Source organism: Micromesistius poutassou (assembly GCF_964030765.1).
Source record: "Micromesistius poutassou genome assembly, chromosome: 14".
NCBI lineage: Eukaryota > Metazoa > Chordata > Actinopteri > Gadiformes > Gadidae > Micromesistius > Micromesistius poutassou.
Window position 1 is genome coordinate 10299785 of NC_140284.1, and position 15605 is coordinate 10315389.

General features: G+C 40.8%; 4 protein-coding genes across 4 annotated transcripts; 1 reads left to right on the top strand and 3 right to left on the bottom strand.

Moving 5' to 3' along the window:
• Positions 1 to 184: 184 nt before the first annotated feature.
• Positions 185 to 3968, bottom strand: LOC311358366 (dynein, cytoplasmic 1, intermediate chain 2a-like). Its single transcript, XM_084478375.1, has 4 exons — positions 3886 to 3968; positions 2847 to 2961; positions 2227 to 2341; positions 185 to 563 (listed from the first exon to the last, which is right to left on the bottom strand). Exons 2-4 carry the CDS (start codon positions 2949 to 2951, stop codon positions 433 to 435), a joined length of 351 nt encoding a protein of 116 aa, XP_084334501.1. The 5' UTR covers positions 2952 to 2961; positions 3886 to 3968; the 3' UTR covers positions 185 to 432.
• Positions 3969 to 4272: 304 nt separating this feature from the next.
• Positions 4273 to 6679, bottom strand: cybrd1 (cytochrome b reductase 1; the record flags this gene model as incomplete). The annotated part of the gene is made up of 4 exons (XM_084478993.1): positions 4273 to 4955; positions 5315 to 5469; positions 5842 to 6050; positions 6487 to 6679. The coding sequence occupies 4 exons, from the start codon at positions 6677 to 6679 to the stop codon at positions 4676 to 4678; spliced, it is 837 nt and encodes a 278-aa protein (XP_084335119.1). The 3' UTR covers positions 4273 to 4675.
• A 318-nt stretch (positions 6680 to 6997) lies between these two features.
• dcaf17 (ddb1 and cul4 associated factor 17) lies at positions 6998 to 11241 on the bottom strand (the record flags this gene model as incomplete). The annotated part of the gene is made up of 14 exons (XM_084478133.1): positions 6998 to 7208; positions 7309 to 7464; positions 7638 to 7721; positions 8113 to 8197; positions 8324 to 8433; positions 8857 to 8999; positions 9270 to 9372; positions 9487 to 9594; positions 10023 to 10112; positions 10296 to 10374; positions 10458 to 10594; positions 10694 to 10784; positions 10900 to 11003; positions 11113 to 11241. 14 exons carry the CDS (start codon positions 11239 to 11241, stop codon positions 7101 to 7103), a joined length of 1527 nt encoding a protein of 508 aa, XP_084334259.1. The 3' UTR covers positions 6998 to 7100.
• Positions 11242 to 11845: 604 nt separating this feature from the next.
• On the top strand, positions 11846 to 15431 carry mettl8 (methyltransferase 8, methylcytidine). Its single transcript, XM_084478295.1, has 10 exons — positions 11846 to 11880; positions 12183 to 12347; positions 12583 to 12674; positions 12854 to 13209; positions 13312 to 13361; positions 13787 to 13847; positions 14123 to 14262; positions 14617 to 14723; positions 14851 to 14916; positions 15015 to 15431. The coding sequence occupies exons 2-10, from the start codon at positions 12196 to 12198 to the stop codon at positions 15152 to 15154; spliced, it is 1164 nt and encodes a 387-aa protein (XP_084334421.1). The 5' UTR covers positions 11846 to 11880; positions 12183 to 12195; the 3' UTR covers positions 15155 to 15431.
• Positions 15432 to 15605: the final 174 nt, after the last annotated feature.

Consider the following 15605-nt stretch of genomic DNA (forward strand, 5'->3'; position numbering starts at 1 on the left):
CATATCTGGGCCCTCCAACTGTTTTATTGTTACTTCCACATTGTGCTCCAGTCAGGGCCGTGTAAACTAAATAAACATGTAATCATAAACCAGGATTATTCACTGAGGAAGCATGAAACATGTTGATATGATTAGCCTCTTTATTATATAGTCAGACCCAGAACACGCCATTTTAATGCCTCCAGAAGGATTACATAAAAATCTGAGATGCCATAATGCAAGTTGTTCTACTGTTAGCCATTTTTGATCATGTGGGTCCTTATACATGTGGGTCCTCATACAGGTCATTATAGCACAGCACAACTTAATGTATGTGACAGTCAGCTTTGCCATCATGTCTATATGTAGCACAGCTCTGTCCTCAGTGGACAAAAGGCTTGGACAAGGGGGGGGAAAGAGGAAAGTATTTTTGCCATTACACTCATTATGCTTTTAGCGGTGTGTGCGTGAGCGTGTATGCGTGTGTGTGGTGTACCTGGGTCCACCGGCTCCATCCGAGTCTTGGCTCCCAGCCTCACTTGGTGTGCCAACTGATTTGGCAGTTGGAGACATATGAGCAGGAGCTGCATGCAGAGTGTGAGAGAGAGAGAGAGAGAGAGAGAGAGAGAGAGAGAGAGAGAGAGAGAGAGAGAGAGAGACTCTTACTACAAATGGAGGGCTTCAACCACAAACAGAAAACCGTCACTTTTTTTCAGAATGAAACCAATGCTGTTGATTTATTGTTTTCTTTAAGTTTTTTTTGGAGGGGGAGGATAATAAGACTAAAAATTAATATGAAAAATACTCAATACCACACATATCCTACATAATTTGTTTGTTTGATCAACTTAAAAAAGAATAATTCAAAAACAACAGATGCACTAAGCACAGGATTCATTTCATTTTTATATATCATGAAAAAGATGCATAATATTACAAATATACTCAGGAGATAATATATAGATAAAAAATATGAGGGAATGAGTTGTAGCATGACAATAGCAGAACGTTTTGATATCCTATAATTGAACATCGATTCATTCACACAGACACTCAAAGCGTTTTTGTATGTGGATCTCTACTGCCACCTGCTGGGAGCAATCGGTTGTGCCTTTTAAAGCAGCAACGCTCCGTCTTTTATCTTCATGCTATAGGTAGTAGCGTGCGGTGACCCTAAATTTCAGTGGGGCAGAAACTACAGGCATATGACCACACCCACAATTTACATGTTTTTTAATATATATATATATATATATATTATATATATAATATATCACTCACACTCATGGTCTATAAATCCCCTTGTTCTGTTGTTTAATGGCTAACTTCTCTTCCAATTTTAACCTCTCAAATGGGTTGTTTAACAGAAACTCAACACTGTTAATCACAGGTGCAACACCACTCACCATATCTGCATCTGATATAGAAACGACGAAAGATACTGGCGAATAATTCAAGTTAAAACAACAACAGTTCTAGAATATGACCATGGGGCAGACTACTTTACGACCATATAGGCGTCTATTAGGGAGGATTGCAATTCTTATTGCAGCCCTGCAGGGTTATGCGATAATCATAGCAGGGACGCGGTCGTTGAGCTGCCTGCCCCAACATTGCATGACACGTTAAACTCAACTAGAATGGCCACCATCATCCAAAATGTGATGTCAACAGACCAAACATAGTTGGAAAGCCTACAGAAACTATAGATAGTAAATGTGACAATCACATTATTAAAAATAGACTTGGAACAATGAATTACTGAGGAACTATTTTTTTGGGAGCATGCTTTTGCAAGTAGTTCACTGCCCCACCTGCCCATATGGACGTCACGCACCTGATAGTTATATAATCTGATACAAATATGTGGCAATACATATTGCGTAAAATGCCATTGCAACCTTTCCAGGTGCTGATAAGCATTAAATTATTACATGGCTCTTCTCAATGCTGTGGAACGCTCCGTTCACTTGCATGGGCCTTCCCGACTTCCGGTGGTGAATTATATTATTTTCAATAATGACTGTTGCTAAGCATGCAGTTAAGGACATTTTTTCCAAGATATGATTAAATGTCATACATGTGAAATGTTGAACATTTGTAGCTTATATTTACATTCAATGGAAGGGACAACTCAATCTTTCACTTCATTGCAGAAAAATGGTGCAACTTTGCATGATGCTGATATTACAAGTGTGCTTTGAATGGTGCAGTGAGTGACAGGCCGGGTGTTAGTGGGGAACCTACCGGCTGTCACATCTGAGGTGATGCCCATGCTCTGCAGGATAGCCTCCGCCTCCCGCCTCTTCTTGTCCAGGTCGGAGTCGTCCGTCGGCGGAGTGGCATCCTTCTTCAGGTCTGCCTGAAACAGGAAGTGAGAGTCTCTTTGAGCTCAGGTCACCAGCAGCGGCGCCACTGTCCTGTTCCAACTACAATACCCACAATTCCTATACAAACGGCTTGGCAGTGGGTGTGTCTGTGGGTGTTTCTACTTGAAGTAGTGAAGCACCTAGTATCTGCTACCATGGTAACATAAGAGCTGAATGGAAACCGCTGGCTGGTAAATATTACTGCCTTTGTATTATTATATATTTTCATCAAATTACAATTACTAATTTCATGTTGGATGGGAGTAGTAGAATAGCAGTTGAAGTTATTGCATCACTACATAAAGTACAGCTTAAGGTTGGAGGACATTGATTTGTCTTGGATCAAAGCAGTTATCAGTACAAGAATCGGTAGGCATCCATTCACAATTGAACGACAGGACAATCTTTGCATTAAATGTAATCATTAGTATTAATAGTAGAAGTAAAAGTAGTAAAGTACAAAAACTTTTACGCGTTTCCAAAATATTGGTCCTCTACCTCTTTCTTGCGCTCCTCCTCCTTGATTCTCTTCTCCTCCCGGATCTGGGCCAACCGTCGTTTCTTCCGTTCCAGCTCTGCTTTCAGTTCACTTTTGTCTGACATGATGGCAAAGCTGAACACAAACACCACATTGAGCTCACATGAAAAAGGTGATTGATAACTGCCCTTAATTAGATCCTAGTTAAAAAAGTATTTGCATGGACAAGGTTTACAAAATGTTTTCATGTAAAACAATATTTATATATGTTAACTATGCATTCGTTTAAACCGAATGCTGAACAACCGAGTGCTGAACAACAACCACACACACACACCTATCTGCTGATGTTGCAAAGCTTGCATGACTGACACCAGTAGCCTACTGGTGTCTACCTAACGAGACACTCGGCCATATCTGCTTACATGGCTTGTATCGGACGTGTTTATGCAGTGCGTGTGTGTTTGAAATCTGACGTGTAGTTCATGCTGGCTAAATGCATAAAACGTGTCATGATGTATAATCACAACGGCTGACAGCGAAGCGTCCACAAGGCGGCCCAGCTGAGCCCCACCCAGCCGTCGGTGGATCACTCGCAAACATACATGCATACATACGATCTATACCACCATCAGCTTTATAATAGAACACGTGACACGTAACGTTATTTAGCGTGTTTGCTATTCCGCAGTCACAATCCAACCCCATTGTGTTTAACACAGAGATGGTGATCCGAGCAGCGACCTGACACAAGGCCGCTGCTGCTCACACGTTACGGTACATGTTTTACATGTTATACCCTGAGAGCTGGACTCAACTCATTCAAACAACAGGATCCATAACGCAATATTAATGCGATAGGCAGAATATTTTATTAACAATAGAGCCGAGTGCTGCATAGCAGGGAGACCCGAAGCTTTTAACGACCGTGTTATTATGCTAAGCTAAGCATGAATGTAGCTTATTTGAACAGTGACGCCATTTAGTGACATTAACCGCACAGTAGCATCGCTAGTGTAAAGACAATTTATGAGAAGATTTTGAAGATGATGAACGAACCTTTGGAAATTGGATTAGGTTTGTGAATTGACACAACGGCGTCCCTTTTCCTGAAACAGCCTAGTGGCCAATCGCGTCGCTACGGAGGCTGAGCGGAGACAATTCAAGTGTGTCAGACAATACAGTGTGGGTTAATGCTTGCTGTTACAGCGTACATCTGGTTGAAATTACTTTAACCACATGACAACTTATATTATACACGTATTTGAAATGGAAACCAACGATGAAGGTTGTGTGTTATAAAATACCGGGTTGCCTATTATTAATTTGCTGATTTGAATGTGTGAGAAATTGGTATAGGCCACTTATTCCATGGAAAATAGTGAGTGATTGAATAAAAAACTATTATACTTTATTGTTTGCAGTACATGTTAATTGTAAAAAAAAACTCTTGGAAAAATAGTGGAAACAACTTTTCTGTTAGAATATTCAAATATGTTGAGTCTGGAAAATAGCATAAGCTAAATCATATTCAAAAAAATATATTTGTTACATGATATCTAAATAACAATAAATAACACTAGGTGCTACTAAGAAGCAGGGTTCCTACATGGAGTGGAACAAAGGCCAATTGTTTGAAACCTACTGCTAAGGAATGAGTCATATATCTAGAGAATCAGAATCTAAATCAGTAGTAACGCCTTGGGAAATGCTTGAGTCACTTCCAAGCCACTTCTCAATCATCCATATCATTCGTGAATCACAGTGAATGAATTGACTTCTAAGCCACAACTCACTCATCCATATCACTTGTGAATCACAGTGAATGAATTGACGTTTAAGCCACTTTTCAATCCTCCATATCACTTTGCTTAGTACTCCTCCTCCGCAAGTCTTCAGCCCCCTCGCTGGCGAGCCCGTCCGCGGGCTGGGGCAGTGCGGGGCCCGGCCGGCCCTGGGAGTGGTCCGCCTCTGAGGACGTCAGAGAGTGCAGGGTCTGCTCGCTGGGCCGCTTCCAGTGCGGTCGCGTGGCGATCCACAGGATGAGCGCTCCGTACGCCACGACGAGGAGGCCCAGGACGTTCACAAACGTGCCCTCAGGGGGAGAGTCCTTATACTTTGGGTTGTTCCTTTAGGGAAAATGAAAAGTCATTGTTATTCTTTTTTTTAACTAGGATGTTACTCCTCTCTTTTTTGCTATGCTATATATATCTTATTTGTTATGCTTTATGATAGAATGAGATAGACAGGAAGGTATGGGAGACGGAGGGGAGGACATGCAGTAAAGGACCAAGGGGGGCAGGAATCGAACCCGGGTCACTGTGATCAGGACTGTGCCTTAATGGTATGCGCTCTACCTGATGAGCCACCCCACGCCCCAAATCATTGTTATTCTAAACATTGGTTTCAGTGAGTGTTTTCATTGGTGTTTGAATAAAACTGAGGTTTGGATGGAGAGTCTCCACTGAGTTTTTGTTGCGTTCCTTACAGGGCGAAGATGAGTTTCTCTGTGAGGCCCATGAGGGCAGTGGCGATGACAGACGTGAAGATGAACAGCCCACTGTAGACGTGAAGGGGCATGAACGCCGCTCTCCATTGCACAGGTGCAACAGGGATGAGGTACAGACCTAGTCCCAGAATAAGCTGGTGCAAAAAAGACAATAATGCATTTTAGGATGCATTTCTTACACAAGCTACACAAATTTGGGATAGACTTAACAGCCACAGATGACATTTGCGTACTCCCCTTAATCTTAACCATCTGTTATCTAATACCTAAACGAAATCATCCCTAAACTAATACCTAACTTAACCATAACCTACACCTAAACATAACCTTGTTAGTCTCTCCCCACACAGAATTGTATCGGCATAACGGAACACGTACATTCGCCACTAGGCTGTACAATGCTTTAGTAATTTAAGTACAATTTACTACAATTTTTATTTATTTATTTATTTAACTAACTATAACATTACATTCCACTAACTTTTAACTGTTCAAAATGGTTGTACCTGCAAGGAGTACAGTAGTAGAGCAGCTAGTCCCAACCAGCTGTGTAGACTGTACATATTGGGAATCTTGGCAGTATTATGAAAGTCAAATACTGCTACAAAGGCAATAACTGCCAATATGAAAGCCAGTAGATGAAGGCCTGCATGGGCAAACTTCATTATCAGTTTGCTGCATTTCCAAGTCCATGGCAGTCGATACACAATAATGGCTGAAGGAAAAAACATCCAATATTAGCAAACGCATACAAATTCATTAGCATTAAGAGCAAAAGGGGTGTGTGTGTGTGTGTGTGTGTGTGTGTGTGTGTGTGTGTGTGTGTGTGTGTGTGTGTGTGTGTGTGTGTGTGTGTGTGTGTGTGTAACTAGAAAGTGCGCCTTTATTTACATCTAGGACATTTAGCAGACGCTTTTATCCAAAGCGACTTACAATAAGTAAATTTGTCAGAAGAACGAGTAACAATAATATATCGCTTGTCTGTAGAGTATATACTGTATTATCACTTTCTAATATTTTCATTTGGTAATCATAATACAGATATAAAACGTTAAATTAATCTTCACATAAGTCATTGTATCAGTTATTTAGCATACACAAGATAAAACTAAGCGTTCACATTGCTCATTAGTGAACTCTAGTCTCCGTACCGATTCCCTGCAGGAACACGAATCCCACGACGATCAGAAGCGGGTGCCAGTTGAACTCCGCCGCTCCTCCATCCCACGCCAACCCTTCTCTGTAGTGGAGTACCCAGGTCAACACAAATATGATAGAGACTAAACCGAAAGAAACGGCGGCGAAGAAAGCGAATACGAATTGTTTATAATCCTCAGTCGCCATCAGTGAACGTGAAGAAGTGAGGGGGAAATGACTTCGAGAAGTATGTCAAGAGGTTACTCAAGAGGCAGGACTTTGGTCACATGACCACAGCAATACACAACTTGTTGCCACGTTTAGTTACAAAAAAACAGCATGGTCAAAAAGATAAAGATATAAAAATAAATAAATAGTATTTTTTAAATACAACACAACTTCCTCTCTTGCCTTTTCTTACAAGAGTTGGCGGTTTCTTTTGAAAGGAGGAATTTCCTCAACGGGAGGATGCCAAAGAAGCCATTAGTGTTCCGTTACAATAATGACACCAGCCACAGTAAGGGAGAGAAGACACAGAAAACCATTCTTTATTAATTCTTCAATGGTATAAAAGAAATACAGTACAAAAATATTCCCAGCATGGATAAACTCTGTGAAGGTCCCAGCACTATTTTGCTTCGGTTTGGAGTTTGTAGACATGGCAGTGAAAGCTGTTGTTCCTTTCTTCTATATGGACAATCGTCTCCTTGTCATAGCACATCTCATTCCGGTATGTCTGGAATTAGAAAATTAAAAAAAAAAAGGGTGAAGGGTTTAGCAAGTACAATCAAGACACGAGATCCTCCGCTGTGCATAGGAGAACGCTGGCCTCTCACCACATCCCAGGCCTGTTCCAGGGGAATGGTTTTCAGCAGTACTCCACTGCTGTTGTCATGCAGCTTCACACGGGCCCTTCCTTCGCCCTCTTCTCCGTCAGTGACCACCAGAGCCAGAAGATCCACCTCGTCTTCATACTCCACCGTGCGGAAGGTCTACACAAATCAACGGTGTTACTTCTCATCCGTTCCAGAGACTTTAGCCAAGAGTAAAATGTATGAGCGTGTTTACTTTGAATTCAGGACATTGTAATTGTATCTTTGTCCGGTAAAGTGACCTTTTCTAACATGCACAGGCGACTGGATATTGCTTGTGATTATCTTGATACCTCCTGATCTGGGTCGTCGTCGAGCTGCTGACTGATCCGCTTGACCGTTCTTCCTGAGGAGGTGACGGTGACCCGGGGACCCACCTGGTCCAGGGAGAAGTGAAGTGAGGGAGACTGTTAACCATGTGATGGGGAGGACATCTGAGTGAGCACTTCGTTCAGCAGAAAGCTAGAGCCAATTCAGGCACAGGTGTTCTGCATCCGATGCTGACAGCTAGTCTGTTAACACTATCCTCTGGCACCTCATGAGATGTGTTGCCAATGTTTGTCAGATAGTATACAACTTTATGTGAAGGACCTCACATATAGATGAGAAAAGTCAAAGGTGGAAAAATGTACACACATTGTTGTGCATTTGAAACAATCAGGATGTTCACAAATACATCCATGTGCATCGCACCATGAGAGGTGGAGAGAGTACTGTTGGTGTGCACTCTTCCATGTGGAAGAGACTGTGAATGTGAATTATACTCACATTGTTGCGACAGGTTGTGATGGAGAAATCCTCCACCACCTCTGACGGTGAGTCACTCTTCAGGCCACTCACACACCTCAGCATTCTTGAGGAAGGTCCAAAATATGTTAAACACAAACTAAAATAAAGGCCTTCTTTACAACGTACTGCACAGTACTGAATAATGTATCTTAATGATGCATCACACTCCAAGTCCCGCATGCCTACTCACTTTACAGTGTTGGGTCCGACATGAATGATCCGCCCTGACTCGTCAGGGTGTAGATATATTAAATCAGTCTCCAGAGAGCAGCAGTCCATGTCTTGAATGCCGTTCTTTGCCTATCGTTTTGCAAGAATAAACACATTTATGAACAAACTAAAGCACTAGAAATAGCACAATTGATATACATTGATGAGGTTTGACAGATGGGTGGTGTGATAATGAAACAGTCAATTCCCCCAAAAAAGATAAGCAGTTATGTATCAAGAAAAACAATGAAGGCAAAAACAAACACATTGCAAAAAGGCCCAATATGCTCCTGAGGCCATTAAGTAAAGCTTATGTGAAGAGACTAGAGAACATAAGCAGCCATGCTCGTGGCAACAGCTGAGAACAATAGCTGTCAAAAACATCAGTGGCTCTCAAACAGACATTGGCAGTGCAGAAAAGTAACAACTACAGGGACTGTACCCATAGTAAATAAGTATCCATTATGAAAATACTAAATTATATGTACAAGACCCACAATCGGTTATTACTACCAGAATGCCTTCTGCCAGGGAGCAAATGTGGTAGGTTCCTCTGTGCTTCTTGTGGGGCGGTGTGTATATGTAGTGCCAGGGGTGGCCTCCGATCTGCACGTTATGGTCAGAGCATGACACTTCGAACAGCACTGGTGGACAATCTAATGAGACAAATAATACACAAACAATCACTAGGTTAACCCCTTCCCTGTATACAACAAAGATAGTTAGGATAAGATGCCACACAATGCGAAGTACTATTTTTAAGTGCAAGGACGTACAACATACAATAAGTGCGTACATTAAGTGCCAGGATGCACAACATACAATAAATATACATCTATGCATACATATAATTATTTATACCACGAAACAACACAGGGCTAAAGTGTGTCATTCCTCTCTAAAGTTAGAGAGAGGGGATGTCCTACCCTTGATGAAGATGTTCACCGGGATTCCGTAGGGAGCGTCTCCCACGGTTCTGCCCTCGTGGAACGGGCTGGGCTGGCCCAGTGCCAGCCTCTCTGTCATGCACTGTGAGGAGGGGGTACATATGAGGGGGCTTTGAGAAGAGCTACACAAGGAATATCTGAGGAGCTGCCTTTGTTTTTGCAACAGTGTGAAATAAATCAACAAGATAAAGCATACCTCACTGATGATCCGATCAAAGCTATAGAGCTTCACTGATTTGGTGCTGTGAGAAACGCCCAGTGTGCCTTGCGTTAGCACAACATCAGTAACAGTGTTCCCAAACACCTAAAGAGATAAAGTCACTGAGTCAAGGGCATTTACTGTTTATTATTGTAATTATAAGCTCACAGGGTTTCACAGGCCTGCATTCAAATGACATTCTGTCTAGAGACTTAGCTGAAGCTTTTATTCACAGTGACAAACAGGTGAGGTAATCAGTATTGACGCAAATCTAACAAAGCTGCCAAACCTACAGAGTAGCTTCAGGATTAAGAAACAAGATTTTAGCTAGTTCATCTTTAGGTTATTATTAGTTTACGAACAAAACACAAGGTTAGTAGCATGTTCATCTTAAAAACCTCTCATTATTAGAGGAAGAAGTGTAACCCATTGTAGGAGGATACATTCTAAATTCAAAACTAGTACTTTTGAGTTAGAAATACATAAGTGAGTCGGTAAAAACGGTACCGTAAGGGTAAAACAAGTTTGCATACCGTTTTATTGATCTCCAACATTCCTACAATTTCTAAGGGGAATACATTAAAGATGGCCAGGTGCATCACAGTATTCTGACTTATGCCTGCCTGTAACATTCAGAGGGAGAAACAACAACATTTATTTTATGTTCAAAATGACAATATTAAATAAAAAATGTTGGATTATGCAAGATACTTTGCACATCGCCAGGATCACACCTTTGGTGTTAAACATAACTACTGCATTATATTGTGTATTCATTCAGTTGGGATTATTCATTTTCATTGTACCTGTCGTGAAAAAGGTGCCGCTTTGTTTTGGATGGACCTGACATAAAATCTGTCTTGATATTCATCCCAGTGAAGGTACCTGGCAAACAAACAAATACATGACGTTTGACACACATTGTGTCGGAAAACATAAAAAAGGGGCCTGAAAATGTAATAATTTACTTGAACTTCGGGTTTGGAGAGAGGTAAACTCCCTGTAGCTTTTCTCCAGTTTCAGCTGATAAGCGGTAGAGCCAATTATTGGCAGTTAGAGTCACTAGGCATGGTTTCTGGTCAGAGGGAGTGGACAATGATTTCTCCTGTTGGGGAAGGACATGCAAGGTAAAGTTCATAGAGCAAACAGCAAAGCATTTCAGAATAGATGCTGTAATAATGACTAATGTTGGAGGTTCACTTACAAGTGGGCTTGAGCATTGTAAGGCATCCTCTATTTTCTCAGATTTGTTCCGTTGAGGCAACTTGTATAAGAGCTGAGGATGTGAATCAATGCTGAAAACAACGTACATTTAAACTAGTGGGTTTGGTGTAGGGATCATATAATAGTGCTGTTATGTCCATCATCATCTCAAATAAAAAATGGCAACGGTGCAAAAACAAAACGTACCAACTGTAGCAACTCTGGTAGTTTTCAAAGTAGATTTTTCCACTGTCATAGGCAATCGAGGATTTTGAAGTCCTGCTCCAGACTTTTATGAAGTTCCTGTCTTCCTATTATTCATACAAATCAAAACGGTAAGGATCCTTGTTTTCAGATAACGTTTTAAATCATCAGAATCTGAAACACCGTGTTCATGAAAGACAATGTACTGGCATTCACCTGCAGGACGATGGCCCTTAACATCCTCATATTTTCCCTCAAGATGTTTCCATACTGAGGAATTCCTCTGGACCTCCTTGCCAGCATGCAAGTGGTGTTGGTCTGTCTCTTTCTACGTGGACAGGCCATCGCTAGGTGGCGCTATGCGTGTAACTGTAGCTCACAACACACTCCAGGGATGAACAATGTCGATAATCGTTCCACTAGGCATGCCTAGTTAACCTTTATTTGACCGAATGAGTTCTGCGATGATAACTCAATTAAGTGGACGTAAGTTCGCTGTGATAAATTGACTCATTTGTGTGAGGATCGTTGCTCAATAATTGCCAACACCCTAAAAATACGTAAATAACAACTGATTGCAACTTGGATTACACAATGTGTAACCTCTTGAGCTAAAGTAAGCTACCACATTCGGAACATGTGTGAAGTTTACGGAAGCAAACAGCCAGTCAGCCGCAACAAAACAAAAGGATATCCTTACTTCTTAGTTTCAAAATAAAAGCTGTTGGAAGTTCGTTTTTGTTTATGAGGTTATTAGTATTATTCTTCCCATACGTGATTGACTTTAATTGCACAACATACAACGCCCTGGTTATTTTCTTACATTTACTGTAGTTTTAATAAATTAATGGGTGCAGTGTTTTCTTCTGAACGGAGAAGTCATTTATTTTGAAGGCACGCAGTAAATATCCGGTCTTAATTCATTTCTCTCGAACAAGATTGACGTAAATGTGCAACTAGGGTTTTAAAACGCCGGTTTTCCAAGTAAGCAATCTTCCTGTTTAATTATAGTTGAGAACGTGAATCAAGCAACAATGTTCATAAGATCTCCGATTGAACAATTCATACTTGCTCTAAAGTGTTGTCATATCATCACTATTGCATATTGTTGGCTTTTTAACTTAATTTAGAGTGCGTTAATGTGTGTGTGTGTGTGTGTGTGTGTGTGTGTGTGTGTGTGTGTGTGTGTGTGTGTGTGTGTGTGTGTGTGTGTGTGTGTGTGTGTGTGTGTGTGTGTGTGTGTGTGTGTGTGTGTGTGTGTGTGTGTGTGTGTTACCTTTCCACAGCTTGGTAGAAAACATGCATACATATAAGAGCTTATATCTTTGCTCTGTGGCTAAATATGTGTGCAAGTTATGCATACGTTTGCAGAGCACAGCAAGAAGACCCTCGGGTCCACTGGGTTCCAGACTTCTTACTAACCCTGAGGACATATTCCAACACAACATGTGGTCAGTAGAAATAGTGGAGTCCATTATCCTTGCAGAAATATTAAGCATATAACTACTTTTGTCCCATTTAATAATAAGAAACATTGGTCATTCATTATTTTATCAGCAAAAACAAAAATAGAAATGGTGTTCAATGTACATTTTTAACTGATCATGTATGGGATGTTCATGTTTCAACAGCCTAGAATATATAGTAATAGAATGTTCATTGCTCACCGCAACACACGTGTTTTAGGGATCATGTTCAGTGGACGGAGGAGGAGAAGGAAAGGGCACGTGAGAAAGTGGAGGACAACTCCAGTGTACACATTCCTTTAGCAGAACAAGGCATGGCAATGTTATTTTTATCCAACCTTTATTTATTTAGGCATTGGGGTTAAGCACCTCTTTTGCAAGAGAACGCTGAAAGCAGCACAATCGCAAACATCCCCTGACATTGTTACCAGATTAGACAGTGACAAGGGGGTAAGTTAACGTTAAGTTTGTTCTATCTCTCCCTCGTGCAGGTAAATTCGACACAGAAGCTTGTGGATACTGGGACCGGTTTTATGAGACTCACAGCAGCAAGTTCTTCAAAGATCGCCAATGGTTGTTCCAAGAGTTTCCAGAACTGCTCCCTCTGAGGCTCAGAAGCCCTTTGGCAGACGTGAGCCGAGCTGAGCGACAGGACGTCTCCGCAGAGAACTTGGGCTCTGGCAGAACCTCAGAGACCTGCCAGGATCACAGCCCAGATCCCCCTCCGCAGCATAGAGATGCAGACGGTCCTGTATCCCCAACCTCTGTGGATGCTCAGGCTGCACATAGTGAAGAGACGCTAGTGACTTCCTTTCCTGGACAATATGCAGATTTCCGGATATTGGAGGTTTAAACGTTTTATTGCTAGAATTATAATATTTTCTTAATTATAATATATGTGTTCACTTGATTGACGATATAATCAGTGAACTGTGCTGCCTCTTTACAGGTTGGATGTGGAGTCGGTAACAGTGTGTTTCCCATTGTAAAATCCATTAAGTAAGTATATATGGGGTCCCCATTTCATACCCCACTGTAGTTTTATTATATGCTACCAATGATGTCTTTTTTCTCACAACCAATGCCTCTCAACTCTTTCCATTGGTCAGTTGGACAGCCCTAACAGATACATCTTACAAGCACTTGGCAAGGCCTGCAACCAAACCAAATTAATAGAAAGTAGAACAAATATTGAGTAGGAGTTACATTTTCAACCAGCTAATTCATCTGTTGAATGTCCATTTGATTAATAAATGTAATATATTTGATAATATATCTATGTTTTTATTCACAAATGTTCTAATGATGCATGGTGCTGTAGGATTTGATGGACACTCGTCAACATTCGTTGTTGCTAATAAATTATCCAATGTTGTTGTCTATGCGGGTGTTGAATCAGGGTTGGCTTCTGCTTCTATTTGCAGGGAAACTGATGCGTTTGTATACTGCTGTGACTTTTCCCCTCATGCTATTCAGCTGGTCAAGGTAAGACATTATCAAGACATCCCCAAATCCTGCAAAATCCATGCAAAAGAAATTGTCATTGCCATAAAACATTGTCTTTAACTCATGTTGCATTTAATTTCAATATAATATTTGAACATAAAAGAAAAGGTAAACCCACCAGATCAATTTATGGATCATACATACAGTATGTTTAATAATGGTCAAGTGTCTCTCAAATGGGCTTTTGAGTTAGAAATCAATGATGTTCAATCTCCAGGGCGACCACATTAAACTCCATCTCCCTTCACTGCTAGGAGCATCCAGACTATGATCAATCCGTGTGTCATGCCTTCGTCCATGACCTTTGTGCGGAGGGGCTGTCCTTCCCCGTTCCTCCACAGAGTCTGGATGTGGTCATGGCGGTGTTCGTGCTCTCTTCCATCCATCCAGCCAGGTAGGTCCAAATAATACACCTGGAAGAAGCCATGGGTAGTCAAAACTCAACTATCATCACTGTTATCAGCATGCATGCACACACACACACACACACACACACACACACACACACACACACACACACACACACACACACGCAATAGTGACTGAATGCATTTTTATAATGCATATTACTCAAATGAGATTTGTAATCATGACCTGTATTGAGAAACTATTTGAGCATATTGTACTTGTGTGCAATTTACAGAAGTTTAGAGTGATGGACTTTTAAATAATAAATGTCATTACACAATAATGGTGTTTGTACCATATGATGATAGATTATTTACAGATGTATTTCTATTATTGACAGACTGCAGGCAGTAGTGAACCGACTGACCACATACCTGAAACCTGGAGGAGTATTTCTATTCCGTGATTATGGCAGATATGATCTTTCTCAACTCAGGTTTAAAAAAGGTTGGTGTGTAAAGAACAATAAAATGGCCTTGCTTTGATACTCATATGTGTGCTATACTCCATTTTGCCACATTCAGTTCCCTGGGACTATAATTGTTAATCTACAGGCTGGTTCTTGTATGTTTAGGACAATGTTTGGCAGATAATTTCTACACCCGTGGAGATGGCACTTGTGTGTACTTCTTTACAAAAGGTTTGTAAACTCTTCATAAACATGTGAAATAGTTATGTTTAACAAAAATATATTATTTATTCATTGTATAAAAGTAATAATGCAGTTTGTTTTCACAGATGAAGTTCATAGTCTCTTTACCAATGCCGGTCTGGAGGAGCTTCAGAATCTGGAGGATAGACGACTTCAAGTGAACAGGGGGAAGAAAGTGGTTATGCACAGGGTGTGGATGCAGAGCAAATACCAGAAAACCCATTAAGCTGGATCATTTTAAGAGCTTACTTATACCTTACATGTTGTATTTATTTTTTAAGACCATTTTTCATATGCTTACTGAAAGGCTGTTTTTGAAAATGTAACAATCACACATTGTCCTGCAATTGATGAATCTGAAAACATTTACCAAAGCTACTGTCAATTGTTCTTGTGAATTGGATTATTTTCATGAATAAACCAAATATTCCTTAAATATGAATACATGACCTACATTTCTACACAGATATTTCACCTGTATTCAAATGTTATTAAATAAAACATTCGTCATACTAAGTGTGTTCATTCCAAAGAAAACGTTATCTTCTGGCAAAAGTTGAAAGACTTTTGCAACTTTTATCTCCTTAAAAAATAGGTGTAATTGCCCAGTTCTGAAACAACGGGATGCCCCTCGCCTCGCGATACTAATTTGCACACGATGCGTGACGTCTCATGCG